We start from the raw sequence: 16515 nt of genomic DNA, 5'->3' as shown, positions 1-16515 counted from the left end.
CATCATAACTTTTCTCAAAATCAACCAAAATTAACCAAAAGTCCAAGTTGAACAAGAACCCACCACCACCATTACCATTATCATCATGGCCTCATCATCATCATCATCAGAAAATTCAAGTAACATGCACTTTGAACAATAATCAACAAATTCAGCAACAACAATATTTCACAATAAATTTCACAAAAAAATTCAAAATTTCACAAGAAATCCAATTCACAGAAGAAGGTGATGGTGGTGCGGTGCAGTGCGGCAGGACGGCAGAGCGGCAGGGCGGCGAAGAAGAAGAAGAAGAAGAAGCTGGTGGTGGTGCGGTGCGGTGCGGCAGGCGACAGGGCGGCAACACAGCAGGGCGGCGGTGCGGTGGTGCGGTGGTGCGGCGATATGGCGGTCCCCCTTCTCTCCCCCCTCCTCCCCCTCCTCTCCCCCTTTTCTCACGCCCCGTTCTCTTTCCCCACCCCCCGCTTCTGTATCTCTTTCTTTCTTTTTTTTATTTTATATTTATTTTATATTTATTTTATTTTATAATTTTTTTATTGAGGAGTAATTTAGTAATAAAAAAATAAAATTGATAAAAAGGACAATTTTAAAACAAACTGAAATTTTGGGGATTATTTTGTAGCAAAAAAAAAGTTGGGGACGATTCCGATTTTCGACCTCTACGTTGGGATCAAAATCATACTTAACCCTAAATTAATTAAGTATTTATAATATCATTATATTTTTAATTAAGTCTTTATAATTTAAAAAACTATAATTAAATTTATGTATTTAATAAAAATGTTCAATTAAATTTTTATAATTATTTTTTATTAAAAATAGATTTTTTAAAATATTTAATTTTATGAAAGGCTACACATGAGTGTTATAATATATATCCGCATATTCGCAGTATATTTATCCACATCTGATCCGTAATTTGAGGATATTATCCGATCCGATCGACAGAGTCATTATTGGATCGAATTTGATCCGATTCGCACTCTGATAGGATCAAATAGCAGATATTATTGTCATGATATCTGCAGTCGATCCACACCCATAATATAAATACTATAGTTAATAAATAAAAATCCTAAGTCACTAATTTCCTAAATCAGCCACTCAATAATGGCAGTGCTCTTCCTCTCCTCTCTCACCCAGACCCAGTTGACCAGTTTTATTCACTGTCCCAGACTCGTTGTTCACCTCATTTATCATTGTCGTTCACCTCCGTCACCGTCGTGTCATTGTTCATCGTCGCGTTTTGTCAGCTCAGACCACTGAGACCATGCCTATTTCTCCGTGTCTGTCTCCATTGTCGCGTCATCGTCTCCTCCTTCGGCACGATGGTCGTCTCCTTCATTGGTGCGGTCCTCGTCTCCTTCGGCAGCGCAGTCGTCATCTCTATTCATCGTCTCTGTTCATCATTTCTGTTCGTCGCTGTTTTTCGTTGCTCACTGCATATTCTTCTTTTTGCTTGTACTTCTCCAATGCAAATCTACTTCTGCTCAATTAGGGTTCCAAATATATTTTTTCTTATTTTATTGATCTTTTATTTTGAAATGTATATCTGTTTTTGCTTGTTGTTTCTTGATTAGATTATGCTCATTTTACTTTTGATTCATTATTTATGTTTTTACTATTAAAAAATTGTGTTCTTAATTTTTGAAATGTATACTTTTGTTATTGTTGTGATGGCGGTAATTGATATATTTTAGTGTAAACATTAATGCCAAATTAGGGATTTAGAGTTTCAGTTTCTATTTTTGTTAATTTTGTTGATTCTTTTAAAATTAAAAATATTTTTATGTTTTTTAGATATATCCAAAATTCGATCTGATTAGCAAATGTGAGGATCGAATTAGATCAAATCCGAGCACAAAAATGTGAATATTGGATTCAATCCGATGAGATTAATGCGGATTCGATCGAGATTTCGACCATATCCGATCCAATCCGATCCGTATGTAGTCCTAATTTTATGTTTTATGTATGATAAATTATGAAATATTCTAAAATTATTGTATTTTTTTTAAAATAACCTAAAAATTTAATTACAAATGTTAATTTTTAAATAATAGTACCTAACTGAAAATTAGTAAAAAAAAATACTATAAAATTATTAAAATTTATTATTTTTTGTCATCAATTAATCATTAATATTTAAAAATATGAACTAAAATATGTTATTAAATTACTAAACTAAGAAAATTGAATTAATGATTAAAAATTATGAAAAAATTATAAATTTTGATAATATTTTAACATTTCTCTTTTTTTTTTTTTTTTTACAGTTTGAAGTGAGATTCGAATCCAATACCTTTAAATGGGGATAAGAGAATATGTCATTTGAGTTATAATTCGTTGGTCTAATATTTTTCTTTATTAAATTATAAGAACGGGTTGAAAAAACTATACATAATTACAAATACAATACACATGTTTAAAATATCGATCACAGTAATTCCTCTTTTGCTATAATTAATTTGGTGTATGCAGTATGCTTGATATGCTCGCCTTCTTTACTTAAACAAATCAGGAAAATTAAAGCATTAAGCTAATTAACTCATCATTTATCCAAATCAAACTCATCTCTCTTCATTTTTCAATTCCACAAACAAATTCTTGAGCAGAAAAATCAATGGATCAAATTCCAACTTATCCAAACACCACCTCAATTACTGGAATAACAATCCTTTCTCTTGTTATTACCATCTTATTCTATTTATTAATGTATCGTCCATTCAAAGCTGGCAATAAACATAGAGAACCTCCAATGGTGGCTGGTGCATGGCCTATACTGGGTCACCTTCCACTCTTCCATGGCTCACGTTCACAGCCACTCCACATTACTTTAGGCGCCATGGCTGACAAATATGGACCCCTTTTCACCGTGAAGCTTGGTTCCAAAAAGATTGTAGTACTAAGCAACTCAGAAATGGCGAAAGAATGCTTCACAAAGAATGATGCAATTGTTGCTTCTCGTCCCAATCTTGTCTCATTCGAAAACCTTGGCTACAATGGAGCCATGATTGGTTTCACGCCGTACGGTCCATATTGGCGTGAACTCCGCAAGTTTTCAACCTTAGAGCTTCTCTCGAATCGCCGCATAGAGCTGCTAAGCCATGTTCGTGTCTCCGAAGTTCGAGCTTCAACAAAAGATCTCTTAAGTCTTTGGTCCACTCAGAAGAATGAATCTGGATACGTGTTGGTGGACGTAAAGCAATGGTTTGCAGAATTGACATTCAACATGGTTCTTAGAATAGTTGCGGGGAAGACATTCTTTGGAGCTGTAGATTCGGAGAGTGAGGATAAAGCGAGTAAGTGTTTAAAGACTATTAGGGAGATGATGCGTCTTATGGGGCTGTTTACTGTGGGAGATGCTATTCCTTCATTAAGGTGGCTTGATTTGGGGGGGCATGAGAAGGCCATGAAAGAAACTGCTAAACAACTCGATGAGATTTTGAGTGGATGGTTGGATGAGCATCGCAAAAACATGGATTTGTTAAGTGAAGAGCCACGTGACTTCATTGATGTCATGCTTTCGGTGTTTTCTCATACCAACATTCATGGGTTTGATGCTGACACCATATATAAAGCCACAATATTGGTATGTATCTATTTAGAATTTGTTACTTGTTCTTATTATTCTATTTTTTTAGCCAGCACTGAGCTAATAATAATTTATATTTATATATACAAAAATTTTATATACAAAAAAAATATATAATTAATATTCATATTTATTAAAATTTATACACATAAATTAATATAATTTAAATTCATAATTTTTAAAATTTATATACATAAATTAATAAAATTTATTTATTAAACTACTATTATTGGCTCAAAAGTTTTTTTTTTCAATAGTTAAATCATATTTCACACTGGGAGTAGAGAATTATACACTTAATACTTATCTAATCTTTCCTTCTTCTTCTTTTTTTTTTCCTTTTCTTAATTTTTTTAATTTTTATTTTTTTCCACCTACAATAAGCCAACTTGTTCTCTGTTGCTATTGTATTGTGTGCTCATTCCTTTCTTATTATCGTATGTTAGAATTTAAAACACAAATTAATAAAATTCTGTAGCTACCTAAATAATATAGTAGTAAGTATAATGAGTTGACCGAATACATGAAAATAAAGAGTAAAAAAAAGTTTCATGTATATATATAAAGTGATATATACTATAATATTACAATGGCTTTAGATGTTAAATTAAAATAATATTTTTTTATATTATTTTATAATGCTTTTTAATATAAAAATAAAATAAAAAGTATTATCAAAATATAAATAAAAATGACCTTAATCTTAATAGTACATTTTAAATGTTACTAAATTATATAGTTAACCACCCTAATAATAGCCATATACACTCTTCCATATAATGATATACGATTATACTACGTGTACACTAAAATTAACCATTAAAATTAGCTACCAGTATATAATACATATTAGAATATAAATACATATTAAAAATAAATTAAACCACACATATATTTATACACAAATATATTGGTGGCTGATTTTAATAGCTAATTTTAATATACAAATAGCAATTTTGAATGATATAACATTGTGGTACTGGTAATTAATATTTTCAGTGAAAAATATATTTTTTTCTGGCAACAATTAGTTGAGCTTTCTATTTCTTCTTTGCATGTTTTAAAGCTTTAGTTTGATTTTCATTCAAAACATACATATATGCATACTTCCGTTTGTTGTTGTTATTATTTTTTCAAAATAAAACTGATCTCCTTAATGTATGTGATCTACTATTTTCTTGCAAGATTGATCCTCCTTAAATGTGTATAGCATTGTTGTCATGTAACTCGTACTATTTTAATGTCGCAGACAATGATAGTTGGGGGAAATGACACCACCACAGTTTCTCTTACATGGGCCATGTGTTTGCTATTGAAAAATCCTCACGTGTTGGAAAAGGCAAAACAAGAACTTGATGAGAAAATAGGGAAAGATAGATGCATAGTTGAGTCAGATATAAATAATTTAGTATATCTTCAAGCTATAGTCAAGGAAACATTAAGATTGTATCCAGCAGCTCCTCTAGCAGCACCTCATGAATTCACAGAAGATTGCAATTTAGGTGGATATCACATCAAAAAGGGAACTCAGCTAATTACAAATATTTGGAAAATCAATACCGATCCTTATATTTGGTCAGATCACTTGGACTTCAAGCCAGAAAAATTCCTCACAACCCACAAAGATATCGACGTTAAAGGCCATCACTTTGAATTGTTACCGTTTGGAGGTGGCAGACGTATTTGTCCCGGAATTTCATTTGGCCTTAAAATGCTTCACTTTGTTTTGGCGAGCTTTTTGCATTCCTTTGAAATATTGAACCCACCTATTGAATTTGTTGATATGAGTGCAACTCTTGGATTGGTCATTGCTAAAACTACTCCACTTAAGATCATGGTTAAACCACGTTTATCTCCCAACTGTTATGTAAACATGTAATTAACATACACTAGCGTTATTAGTTGTGTGCTTTCGTATATTGTCACTTTGTTAAGTCCTATACCTGAACCTAGTTATCTACTGGTGTTGTGATCCATTATGATTATGTCCATCTCTGCTTAAACATAAAGTTGTAAAATCAAATGAAGGAGAAGAAGAGAGGATCGCGATCGATTTGGGGGTGGGTCTCTGTGTGGGTAGTTCTTCGGATCGGGTTGTGTTCTGCTTGTGTGGGCGGGTCGTTTCTTTTGGTCTTAGACAATGTCCAAAAAAAGAAAAAAAGTAAAATCAAATGATGGTGATTTCGTGATGTACATGATCGAATTGTCGCTTACTTTTAGTAATTAAATGTTATGGGGTTATGTTAACATTAACCTATCTATAATAAAGTCTTATCCTCCTTAATACTAGAAATGATGATATGAATTAAACGAAATCATTGTACTCTATTACGTAAAAATTATTTAATTATATTATTGTTTTAATTTCAGTTAAATAAGTTAAACACGCAAAGACAAAAAACGTGAAAATCACGACTGATATTAAATTTGAGTTTATATTTAAGTGATGATGTCTTTATTATGGTGTTTAAATTGTTTAACTTATTTTTTAAAATAAAAAATAAAATATTTAAAATAAATTATTTATTTATTTTTTTTAGTAATTTAGATGAGTTCTGCTAGAAAAATAATGGACTATTTATACAATGTGCTATTGAGTTACAAAATAAACATCTTTCTATTATATAGAATAACCATTCGAGTACTAAGATAATAAACATCTCTTCAAAAATTTAAGCTAATTTTGGGTTCACCAAGAATCGAATTCCTTTCGGATCTAATACTCTAATATCATATCATGATACCATTCATCCAAAAAGTTTCAGCTGATAAAAAAAGATAATACTAATAATTATATATCTAATACTCCCTAAATTTTCATTGTACACATTATAACATTGGCTCCTCATACTTTTCTAATTTAGATATAACATTCACCATCTATCTATAGCATTTGACATATTGCAGGGGCCCCATGCATGATGTCGTTTACTAATTAGATTTTCGCTACGTGTATTTGAGTGATTTGGTCTCTATGAATTATTGGTGCTCTACTTAAAGAAATGGCAAATAGAGATATGGACTGGCAAATAGCGACAGGGACAATTTATTAACGAGCAAGTATACAGCTGTCCCTTAAAAATCAGTTATTAAATTATTAATTACATTAAATATATATTAAAATTAATTATTAAAATATAAATATACATTAAAAATAAATTAAATTATATATATTTATATATAATAAATATATAATTGTTTTATTAATTTTTTGCAAATCGATAGTGGTTCGATATCGAATGATTTGGGATCAAAATCTACTCTTTTTTATAGGTACCAATTCTATAAATGTATCAAAATTTCTCCCATTAGACGAGTATTGACATGGGAAATAAGTTTGAAAAATGCCAAAAAGATAAAAGAAGAGTAAAAAGAAAGATTCGAAAAAGTAAATTGACTGGAATTAAAATGGTTTGCATTGAATTTAAACAAAGCAGTAAAATACATTCGACTTAATCAAAGGACTTTTGATATAGAAATTAAAGATGCTGAAATGTGAATTGGACAAAGAAATTAAACATTGTTTGAAAGATAAATTGGATAGAAAAAGTAAAGTTTTATAGAAAATGTAAATGAAAATTTAAAGGTAATGGAAGGAACCCTACAGAAATTGAACTCGAATGCAGACTCAGAAATTCGCTGGGGATCTGAGTGTGCTTGAGTGTATTTCTGAAGAAAAGTTCCAACCCTTATTTCCTAAATCTTACTAATATTTATAACACAAATCTGTAACCGATCCTTAATTGCACAATGCTGCCTTTTGCTAATGAACGTTACCAATAAATTTCCAATTCAGAAAAAAGCTCTCAACTTTCTTCTTAGTGTAACCGCTCGATTCTCTATTTTGAAAACGCCATTCGATCCTCTATTCGAATTCTTTTCCCAATTCATTAAGGTGTCAAAATCGAGAACACGTCAGATAACTTCCATTTAACATTGGTACGTGTGTCTTTTCGATTTCTGCTCCCTTCTTAACATCTCTCTAATATTTCGAATTAGCTTATCCTTTCGAAAATATTTCTCGACCAACAAATTTCTCCCTAGGATTAATGTGTTTACTTTCAAAACCACTCGTTGGAAGATGAAACACTTAATCCTAATTCAGTTTCCAATCACTTTAACTGGCCATAGTTACCATTTACCTTCTCCATTAATTATGGCCCGTTTGACACATTTCCCATGGCTTGCGCTTTCTCTCTCCACCACTTCGCCTTCTTCGCAAAGTTACCTCCTTTCTCTTTGAATTTCCTCTGTAATAACGGCTACAATGAAATTTCCTTTATATTCGACACTTGCATCGTTATCCAATCTTTCTCGAATTCTTATTTCTTCAATTTCTCTTGCATTCTGTCTCCCTACAAAACTTTTATTCTTCAATCTTCACAACCACCGGCTCCTCCAGCTCTTCACATTTTGAATCAGGTCAACGACCCTATAATCCTTATTCCCTTTACTGTGGGTGAAGACATCCATTGTTCCATTGGTCCCATCGAGAATCTGGAAAGGGCAAACAAAAAACTCCCTTTCTTCCCCAGTGCTCAGGGAGAAGACTTGTTGACCAATCAAGACCTTGATATCTCCTTCATCACCAACCAAAAACCCTTTCATAACAACCCTAAAACCACTCCTCGAGGAATTAACTTCACAGCCTGGTATGAACGCCTTGCCCCATCGAAGAGCGCTGCTTGGGAGCTCTCAGGATTCAGGATCTTCTAAGACTTTTCCACTTTTTTCCCTCGACACTCCCTTGGATGATCAAAGCTGTGACCTTTTTTTGGAACAAGACTTCCAATAATTTTCACCTCCCTTGTGGGATGATTGGTATGTCACTTCTAGATGTGGCTGCAATTACAGGACTCCCGATTAATCCTCCCGACTTCACCTCTAACATGCAGCCTAGGCAACAGTACAACATTGCCCCCACAACTTCCTATAGTGACTTTATTATTCATCATATGGGTGCAGAAGGCACTCCCATCACAAATGATGAACATGTGGCATTTCTATTTTGTTGGCTAAATGCAATTGTCTTTTGCTCTCGAAGTGTCCAAATGTCAAAGTTTTTTCTTCCTCTGGCTGCTCTGCTTCATGAAGGGAACACCTTAAACTTGGCCAAATTTCTTCTGGGACACATTTTCGAAGAACTTGGCCAGTTTGTCAATTGTCTTCGAAACAACTATCTAATCAGCACAAGGGTCCTCTCTGGCTTCTCCAACTATGACTCAATGCCATTTTTGAAAAGTATATGACAAAGCATAGCGGTGGTGCTACCGACAAACAGCACATTGAAGGCTTCCGATTGGCTAATTTCAAGCCAAATTTTCCAGAAGCGCAATCAGACGAAGGCCAATTTTGGACTGTCTTTTCTCTTTTTCAATCTTGCAAAGACTTTCACAATGTGGACCTCAATTTCACCCCCTTTTTGCGTCGAAATTGTGGTCCTGCTTGGCTCGAATGCGTCCTCTTTTCCAACGATTCTGAAGAAAATGAGCTTGCAAACAGAAATTGGGTAAATCTACTGGCAGTACATGTAATTCCCACAGGGCTTCCTCAGCATAAAAAGCAACGCTTCAAGGTAACTCTGTATGCCCCTCATTACACAGCTAGGCAACTTGGCTTCTCACAAGCCATCCTGACTCCTCTCCCCAGAAATAGCAGGCCATTTTGTCATATTACTTTGGCTTCAAAGAAAGAACTCAATCTCTGCCTCTTAAAAAATCAACAACAAAAAGAAAGCTACAATCACCTTGTTTATGATCGAAGCTCCTACATCACACAATCTTGCTCCGATTGGTGGACTGCTTACTATTCTAGGTACAGTCGTACCTTTGAAAAAATCAAACGCTCTGTTGTCCAAGCAGTCCCTGCTGTTGAGGGTTCTCCAAAGAGAACTCAAAAAAGAAAAGCTGAAACCACAGCTTCTTCACGCCAACCACTAAGGAAAAGTCGACGGACACTATCAAAGACTTCTAGGAAGGTAACTATATTCATATGATTATTCTTTAACTGAAATTCTCCGATAATCACATTCACTCGTAACTCTTTTAATGTCAACCTTTCTTTAGTTACAATTACAACCGTCGAGTGGGAGCTCTGATGAAAGTGAGCCATCTATTCAGAATATCCTTGCTGCATCCTCACAATCGGAGGATACAATTGTTTCTGATTCAGGCTCTCAATTAGTTCGAAGAACAAGACCCATTCCGATAACTTTATATCATTTTAACATATATTTTAATTTAATCACAATAAATCTCGACTTATTGTACCTTACATTCTAGCCTGTTACTGTTGCACAATCAATCAACTCATTTCTGGCACCTGATCACCCACATCAACAACAACAACAAGACCTAGGACAGACCACATCTCATTCATTAATCCAAGCCACAGAGTCTGTTTAGCCTCTCCAAGTCGCCTTTTCAATTCCGACTAGGACACAGGTAGTCGACTTAACAAAGGATCACATTCATCACTCTCCAACATAAACTTTGATCCTTGGACATGTCTCTCCAACCAACCAGGCTGCGCTTTCTGCTGAATATCAAGTGGCCTCTGATTTTGACTCCCCCTCTCGAGTCACTGAGACTACTACTTCAGATTCTCCATCTAGAGTTCTGAAAACCTTTCCTTTTCCTCAAAAAACCTCCAGTCCTCCTCAACAAGCTGAGCTCCAACCTCTCCTTGGTCAAGGATCCGGAGACTTGGGTGTTTCTACCGGATCTACAAATGTCACCTTAGTTAACCTGGTCACCATTCTAAATCAAGCTATTCAAGAAGACCAAGTACCTATTTCTACCCCTATACTCATTGGTCCTTCTACATTATCTGGTCCTTCATCCGAGCTGAATGTTAATGCTTGAGAACAACTTCTATCACTTCTCAAACTCCTGGACCATCCAACCATCGAATAGACCAATGATGCAGCCCTAAACAAGCTTTTGTCTGATCTTTTGAATTCACTATTTGAACTTAGGTTCCAACCCCACACTCTACCATAATCAATCAATACAAACAAATTGCCAACAAAAGCGTAACTACCCAGGAAAAACTTTAAGAAATCAAAGATGAGGTGGCTAAACTCAGAACTGAATCAGAAAACTATACTTCATCCCTTTAACCAATCAAAGTTTCCAGTGAAGAATTCGATTTGAGAATTTCTTAGGCTGTTTTCGTGCAAGCTCACTATGATAAGGAAGAGAGAAAATTTGAAGCAGAATTGGCTCAAATTAATGAAAAACTTGCCAAAATTTGAAAGAGAAGAGCTGATATAGCTATACCCTTAGCCACTGCCCAACAAGAGCAACAACAACTTGTGCAATAAATCGTTTCTATTGAGGCCAAATAAGAAGAATGTGAGAAACAACTTGACAAGGCCCAATATGAAGAATTCAGGCATGCTGAAATACTTTTAGTTCTGGACAATGAAAGGGTAAAGCTACGCTCAGATTTAGCAAAACTTATGGCACCTTACATTTCTTCACCTTAGATTTCATTACTTGTAATGGTTCTCTTTGTTTTCGGACTTATGCATTTTAATTTTAATTCAGCAAACAATGATATTACTTTAAATACTTTCCATTAATCGAATGGATTATATTTCCTGATTCGATATCCTTGATTCGATATGCATTTATAGAATATAATCCTATCACTTGGAAAGGGTATTCCCAAGTATGGGACCATTTGCCAAGAACTCTCGATTTCTTTTCCATTGGCAAGATAATTTTTGCAACCAACTACCTATACTAAAGTATTTCTCTTTTATTCGACAATTGTAATTTCGAGCAACACTTTCTTTTTGTCGAATCATATTTTCAAGTGCCAATATTCGCTCTGAATCTAATTCATTCAGCTCGTCAAACATTGCATTCCAATAATCATCAACTGCCAAATCGTTTTGTTTTGACACCCTCAAAGTATTCAAATTGATTTCCAACGGTATCATAACATTATGGCCATATACTAATTTATAAGGCGACGTACCTGTTGACCCTCTTGGTGAATTTTGATAAGCCTATAGTACTTGACTTAACGTTTCATGCCAAGTTCGAGGTCTATTTCTGATTTGTTTTTTAATCAAACTTATCAAAATTTTATTTTCCGCCTCGACCTGTCTATTAGCCTGTGCATAATAGGGGGTTGAAGTAACCATACTGATATTCCTCGAAGCTGCAAAATTCTTGATTCGCTAACCAGTAAACATAGTCCCTTGATCAGTGCTCAATGTTTGAGAAATTTCAAATCGATGGATTATATATTCCTCAAAAAAATCTATTATTTCATTTTGTGCAACTTCTATTAAAGGAACTGCTTCGACCCACTTTTTGAAATAATCAATTGCTACCAGGATAAATTTATGATGTTTTGATGAAGAAGGGTGAATCAATCCACTTAAATCCAAAGTCCAACCTCTAAACGGCCATGGCTTTATAATCGAATGTAACTCAGATGTTGGGATCTGTTGTATCAAACCATGCTTTTGACATTCCTGACACGCCTTTGCATATTCGATACAATCTTTGATCATGGATGGCCAATATACATGATTGCGATATAACACCCATTTCATCTTCTTCCCAGCCTGATGAGTACCACATATCCCTTTATGGACTTCGCCCAAAGCAATGAATTTATCATTTTGCCTCAGGCATCTCGACAGAGTTCCATCGATTCCCTTTTTATACAACTCATCAGCCATCAAGACAAAATTTATTGCTTGTAATTTTACCTTTTTGTCGACTGGGATGCTGGGATTCTTTAAATATTCAGCAATAAGTTTTCTCCAATCATTGTCTTCCCATTCACCTATACACAAAGCTTCCCTTTTATCCGCAGGCACTAAAATTTTATGGATACTGTCCAGTTTTCTTAAAGTTTCTGGGCCGATCCTATACCTCGAAGCAATTTGGGCTAACTCATTAGCGACCTCATTATGAATCCTTGGGATATGAACCAAAGAAACTTTTCGAAAATAGGTTAACAACTTCCAAGCCGTTGCCAAGTATTTTTGCAACTCCTCATTATTACATTTAAACTCTTTCCATAACTGCTTAAGGACTAACTGAGAGTCCCCTAGGATTTGGACTTCTAAAGCCCCTTTTCCAATCAAGATTTCAAGACTCAAAATTAAAGTTTCATACTCTGCCATATTATTCGAGTAAGGATATTTTAACTCGAACAGGAATTCTGATGGAATCCCTTCTGGTGAGATAATAAGAATTCCAACTCCTGCACCATCTTTGTGCTTCGATCCATCAAAATATAACTTCCAATAATCGACTTTAATGTCGAGTACATTTGCCCCCTGGTTATTCAGATTGTTCGAATTATCAACTAGAAAATCTGCAATGACCTGACCTTTCACAGCTTTTATTGGGACATATTGCAAATCGAACTCTGTCAAAGCGAGCATCCATTTCCCTAAACGTCCTCGTAACATTGGAAAACTTAACATATACTTGATGAGATCAGTTTGTGCTACAACTTTTAATGATTTAGCCACCATATAGCATTTTAATTCATACAAGCATAATATAGGGACAAACACAATTTTTCTATCGGAGAATACCTTGTCTCAATATCAGTCAAAACTCGACTAAGGTAATAAACTACCCGTTCATTCCCATTCTCATCATCTTGAGCTAGCATACACCCAATTGTGTTTGGAGATGCTGCAATGTACAATTTTAAGGGCTCATGTGGATGAACATTCGCCATAATCGAAGCCTTTGATAAATAAGCCTTTATGAATCGAATGCCTGTTGATGCTCGTTTGTCCATTCGAATTGTGAATCACTCTTTAGTTTCACTAAAGGTGCGAACACTTTTGTTCGATCAGAAAGATTTGAAATGAACATTCTAAGATAATTTACTTTATCCAAGAACGATTGCACTTCTTTTGTCAATTTAGGTGCAGACAATGCTAATATTGCATCAGCCTTACTTTTGTCGATTGCAATCCCTTTTTTATAAACTACAAAGCCTAGGAAATTTCCAGGCGATACACCAAAGGCACACTTTAAAAGATTCATTTTCATCCTTTTTTTCGCATAGTAACAAATGCTTTCCTTATATGATCAATATGTTGATTCACCAAAATTGATTTGACCATAACGTCATCAATATATACTTCCATAAATTTTCCGATATACTCATGGAATATAACGTTCATTGCTCGCTAGTAAGTTGCACCAGCATTTTTCAAACCGAAAGGCATAACCACCCATTCATAAGTGCCTAATGCCACGGGACAACGAAAGTTAGTTTTGGACACATCATCCTATGCAATGAAGATTTGATTATATTCTGAATAACTGTCCATAAAACTTAAAATTTTATTTCCCGCTGTAGAATCGATTAACATATCTGCGATTGGCATAAAATACTCATCTTTCGGCGTAGCATTATTCAGATCTCTAAAATCAATGCACACTCTTAACTTTTCATTTTTCTTCATTACAGGAACAATATTCGAAATCCACTCAATATAACGTGCAGTTTGAATAAACTTTTCTTTAATCAACCGTTATATTTCTTCCTTAATCTTTTGATTTATTTCTGGAGCAAAACGATGAGGAATCTGCTTTACAGGTCGAGCATTTTGTTTCAATGCTAATTGATGTTCTACAAGAGAACGATCGAGACCAGGCATATCATGATAATCCCAAGCAAAACAATCTTTAAATTCATGTAAAAGATGAAAAAGCTCAGTACGAAAAGGGTCTACAAGATCTTTACAAATATAGGTGATTCGAACATCACCAAGAGACCCTAAATTAATTTCTTCTAGGGGATCTTGAGATTCAAACCCTTTTAATTGTTCCTCATCTTTTACTGAATATTTTTCGAAACTCAAAGGTTCTAAATCATAGATGCAATCAAAAGAGAAATCAACAGATTCATTATAAATAAAACATACTTGATCTTTTGCTGGATTAACAACAGCTTTATTTTCAATACAATGAACTTCCGCTATTAGATTAGTAGTTCGACTAACAACACCATTTGCATTATACAATGAAGAAAAACTTAAACCATGACTAAACTCGATTGAAGATATCGAGTTGTTACAACTAAGAAAAGAACTTGCATTTCTAAATGATTCCACTTCATCAGAGGAACCACCTTTATTTTCCATAGAAGAGAAATTACTTAAATAATTTTTTAAAGTTACCAGGTAATTCGAGACATCTTGAACATGGTCCATGGGGCAATGCCTCAGAATCCTTAAGATGAACAATCTCAGCCAATTGGGATCACATTCAGATGTGGATGGCACAACTTCACTGTTAAACCTTCTGAAGATAAGTAGCAGCCCTCGCAGTTATAAGAATTTAATGCCCTGTCAACATTCAAAGGCTTCAGTTTTGGGCTATACACCCTGAAATCGACATGTAACTATTCGACATATAGATTCGAATCTGCCTTAACCACTTCAGGTTTGCCATCCTTTGTCCAAAGGAGGACACTTTGATGCACAGTAGATGGTACAGCCCCAACTCCGTGGATCCAGTCCCAACCCAATAAAGCATTGTAACTTGCTTTTGATGGCACCACAACAAACACAGTGTTCCGTTCAGATGACCTCACCTTCACCCCCAAAGTAACCAGACCTTTTGCAGGAGTAGAATAACCACTAAAGTCTGTTACAGCAATATTGGTGGGGACCAAATCATCAGGATGCTTACCAACCTTCATTAGTATCCTTTCCGGTAAAAGACTTCTTGCTAATCCACCATCGATCAAGACTTTATTTACTTTAATCCAACTCAATGTAGTAGTAATATGAAGTGGACGAAGATGAGACTTATTTTTCAGTGGGTCTCAGAAAATACCCCGATTCATCATCATATCGGATAAAAGAAAATGCTTCTTCAGCATCCATGTCATAATCTTCCTCGGGATCGCCTTCATACTCGCCCAAATATTCAGTTGGAATAATAGAAATAGTTCCAACCATCTCATCATCTCCTTCCTCAAAATATTCCTCATCCAAATCGGCCTTCTTGACTTTGTCGATCCCTGAAGTATGAACTATTGCCTTGCCCTTCTCCAATTCCGCAGGGGAAGGAATATTTTTCTGGCATGTTTCCCCATCATAAGGAAAAACAATCCGGAAATGTACCAAAGGTGTTGCCCCCTTGCCTTTGTCAAACTGAGGCTTTTTATTTCGATGAAAACTCCTTCTTCCTCTTTCCCTCGGGTATCCTCTGGCTAGACCACGTTGATAAAAATATTGGTTTCGAGGAGGTCCTCGATGTCTCCACTGTGGGTTTCTTCGATATTGTGCATCTCGATTCTGGAATTCTTGATAATTCCGAATCTATTGAACTCCAATAGCCTAGAAATGACTCATTAGTGCAACAGCATTCTGCTGAGGAGCCCTTGAACTTTCTCATTCCACTCGTCTAACAGGTTGCCTTTGACGAGCCTGCACCTCCCTATGAGCCAACTCCTACTTCATCCTTTCTTTTTCAAAAATCGCTGCAGCCTTCGCATCAAACACAGCATTGCATCGAGGACACAGAGATACATCTCGATCTTTGATCTTTTGCTGCACTAAGAAATCTAGTAAACCATCCCCTGTTCGAGGATACACTGATCGAACTTGTGACTCGAAATCACCTAGAGCCACATCAAAATCATAAGACATTCCAACCATATTTACTCCAAAATATGGTTCAGCAAAACTAGCTTCAGCATCGAAAGGATTAACATCAACCTTCATTTCCTCTTTCCCATCATCGAACTTCAAACGCCATTCCATTATAGCCTCTTGAATTAAGTCCTTGAAATGAACACAACTATTAGTCGAATGACTGGTTGTTTGGTGAAATTTACAATAAGGTTTCTCTTTTAAATCTTTCACCGAAAGTAAAGTTCTACCCTCAGGCAGAATTAATTGTTTATCTTTAAGC

The 16515-nt window shown here is 35.0% G+C and overlaps 2 protein-coding genes across 3 annotated transcripts; one reads left to right on the top strand and one right to left on the bottom strand.

Annotated features, from left to right (window-relative positions):
* The first annotated feature begins 2491 nt into the window (after positions 1-2491).
* Positions 2492-5784, top strand: LOC107643969 (cytochrome P450 82A3). 2 transcript variants are annotated; one of them, XR_015883524.1, is made up of 3 exons: positions 2492-3592; positions 4845-5563; positions 5750-5784. XR_015883524.1 is itself a non-coding variant. In XM_088488140.1 (2 exons), exons 1-2 carry the CDS (start codon positions 2624-2626, stop codon positions 5472-5474), a joined length of 1599 nt encoding a protein of 532 aa, XP_088344266.1. In that variant the 5' UTR covers positions 2537-2623; the 3' UTR covers positions 5475-5620. The 2 variants fall into 2 exon arrangements, 1 of the variants encoding a protein (XP_088344266.1); XM_088488140.1 differs by lacking the exon at positions 5750-5784 and having other exon boundaries at positions 2537-3592; positions 4845-5620.
* Positions 5785-11786: 6002 nt separating this feature from the next.
* Positions 11787-13315, bottom strand: LOC107640993 (uncharacterized). The gene is made up of 2 exons (XM_016344500.1): positions 13167-13315; positions 11787-13044 (listed from the first exon to the last, which is right to left on the bottom strand). The coding sequence occupies exons 1-2, from the start codon at positions 13313-13315 to the stop codon at positions 11787-11789; spliced, it is 1407 nt and encodes a 468-aa protein (XP_016199986.1).
* Positions 13316-16515: the final 3200 nt, after the last annotated feature.

Source organism: Arachis ipaensis, chromosome B5 (genome assembly GCF_059453495.1).
Source record: "Arachis ipaensis isolate K30076 ecotype BB chromosome B5, ASM5945349v1, whole genome shotgun sequence".
NCBI classification, from domain to species: domain Eukaryota; kingdom Viridiplantae; phylum Streptophyta; class Magnoliopsida; order Fabales; family Fabaceae; genus Arachis; species Arachis ipaensis.
The sequence above is the reverse complement of the archived record's forward strand: the minus strand, read 5'-3'. Positions and strand labels throughout refer to the sequence as shown.

What these genes read in the sequence shown, in the direction of transcription:
- LOC107643969 (XM_088488140.1), top strand. Translation starts at nt 2,624, where the DNA reads ATGGATCAAATTCCAACTTATCCAAACACCACCTCAATTACTGGAATA. An exon ending in TATATAAAGCCACAATATTG is followed by an intron (nt 3,593 to 4,844) that starts GTATGTATCTAT and finishes TTAATGTCGCAG; the next exon opens with ACAATGATAGTTGGGGGAAA.
- LOC107640993 (XM_016344500.1), bottom strand. Translation starts at nt 13,315, where the DNA reads ATGGCGAATGTTCATCCACATGAGCCCTTAAAATTGTACATTGCAGCA. An exon ending in TTGACTGATATTGAGACAAG is followed by an intron (nt 13,045 to 13,166) that starts GTATTCTCCGAT and finishes GTATATGTTAAG; the next exon opens with TTTTCCAATGTTACGAGGAC.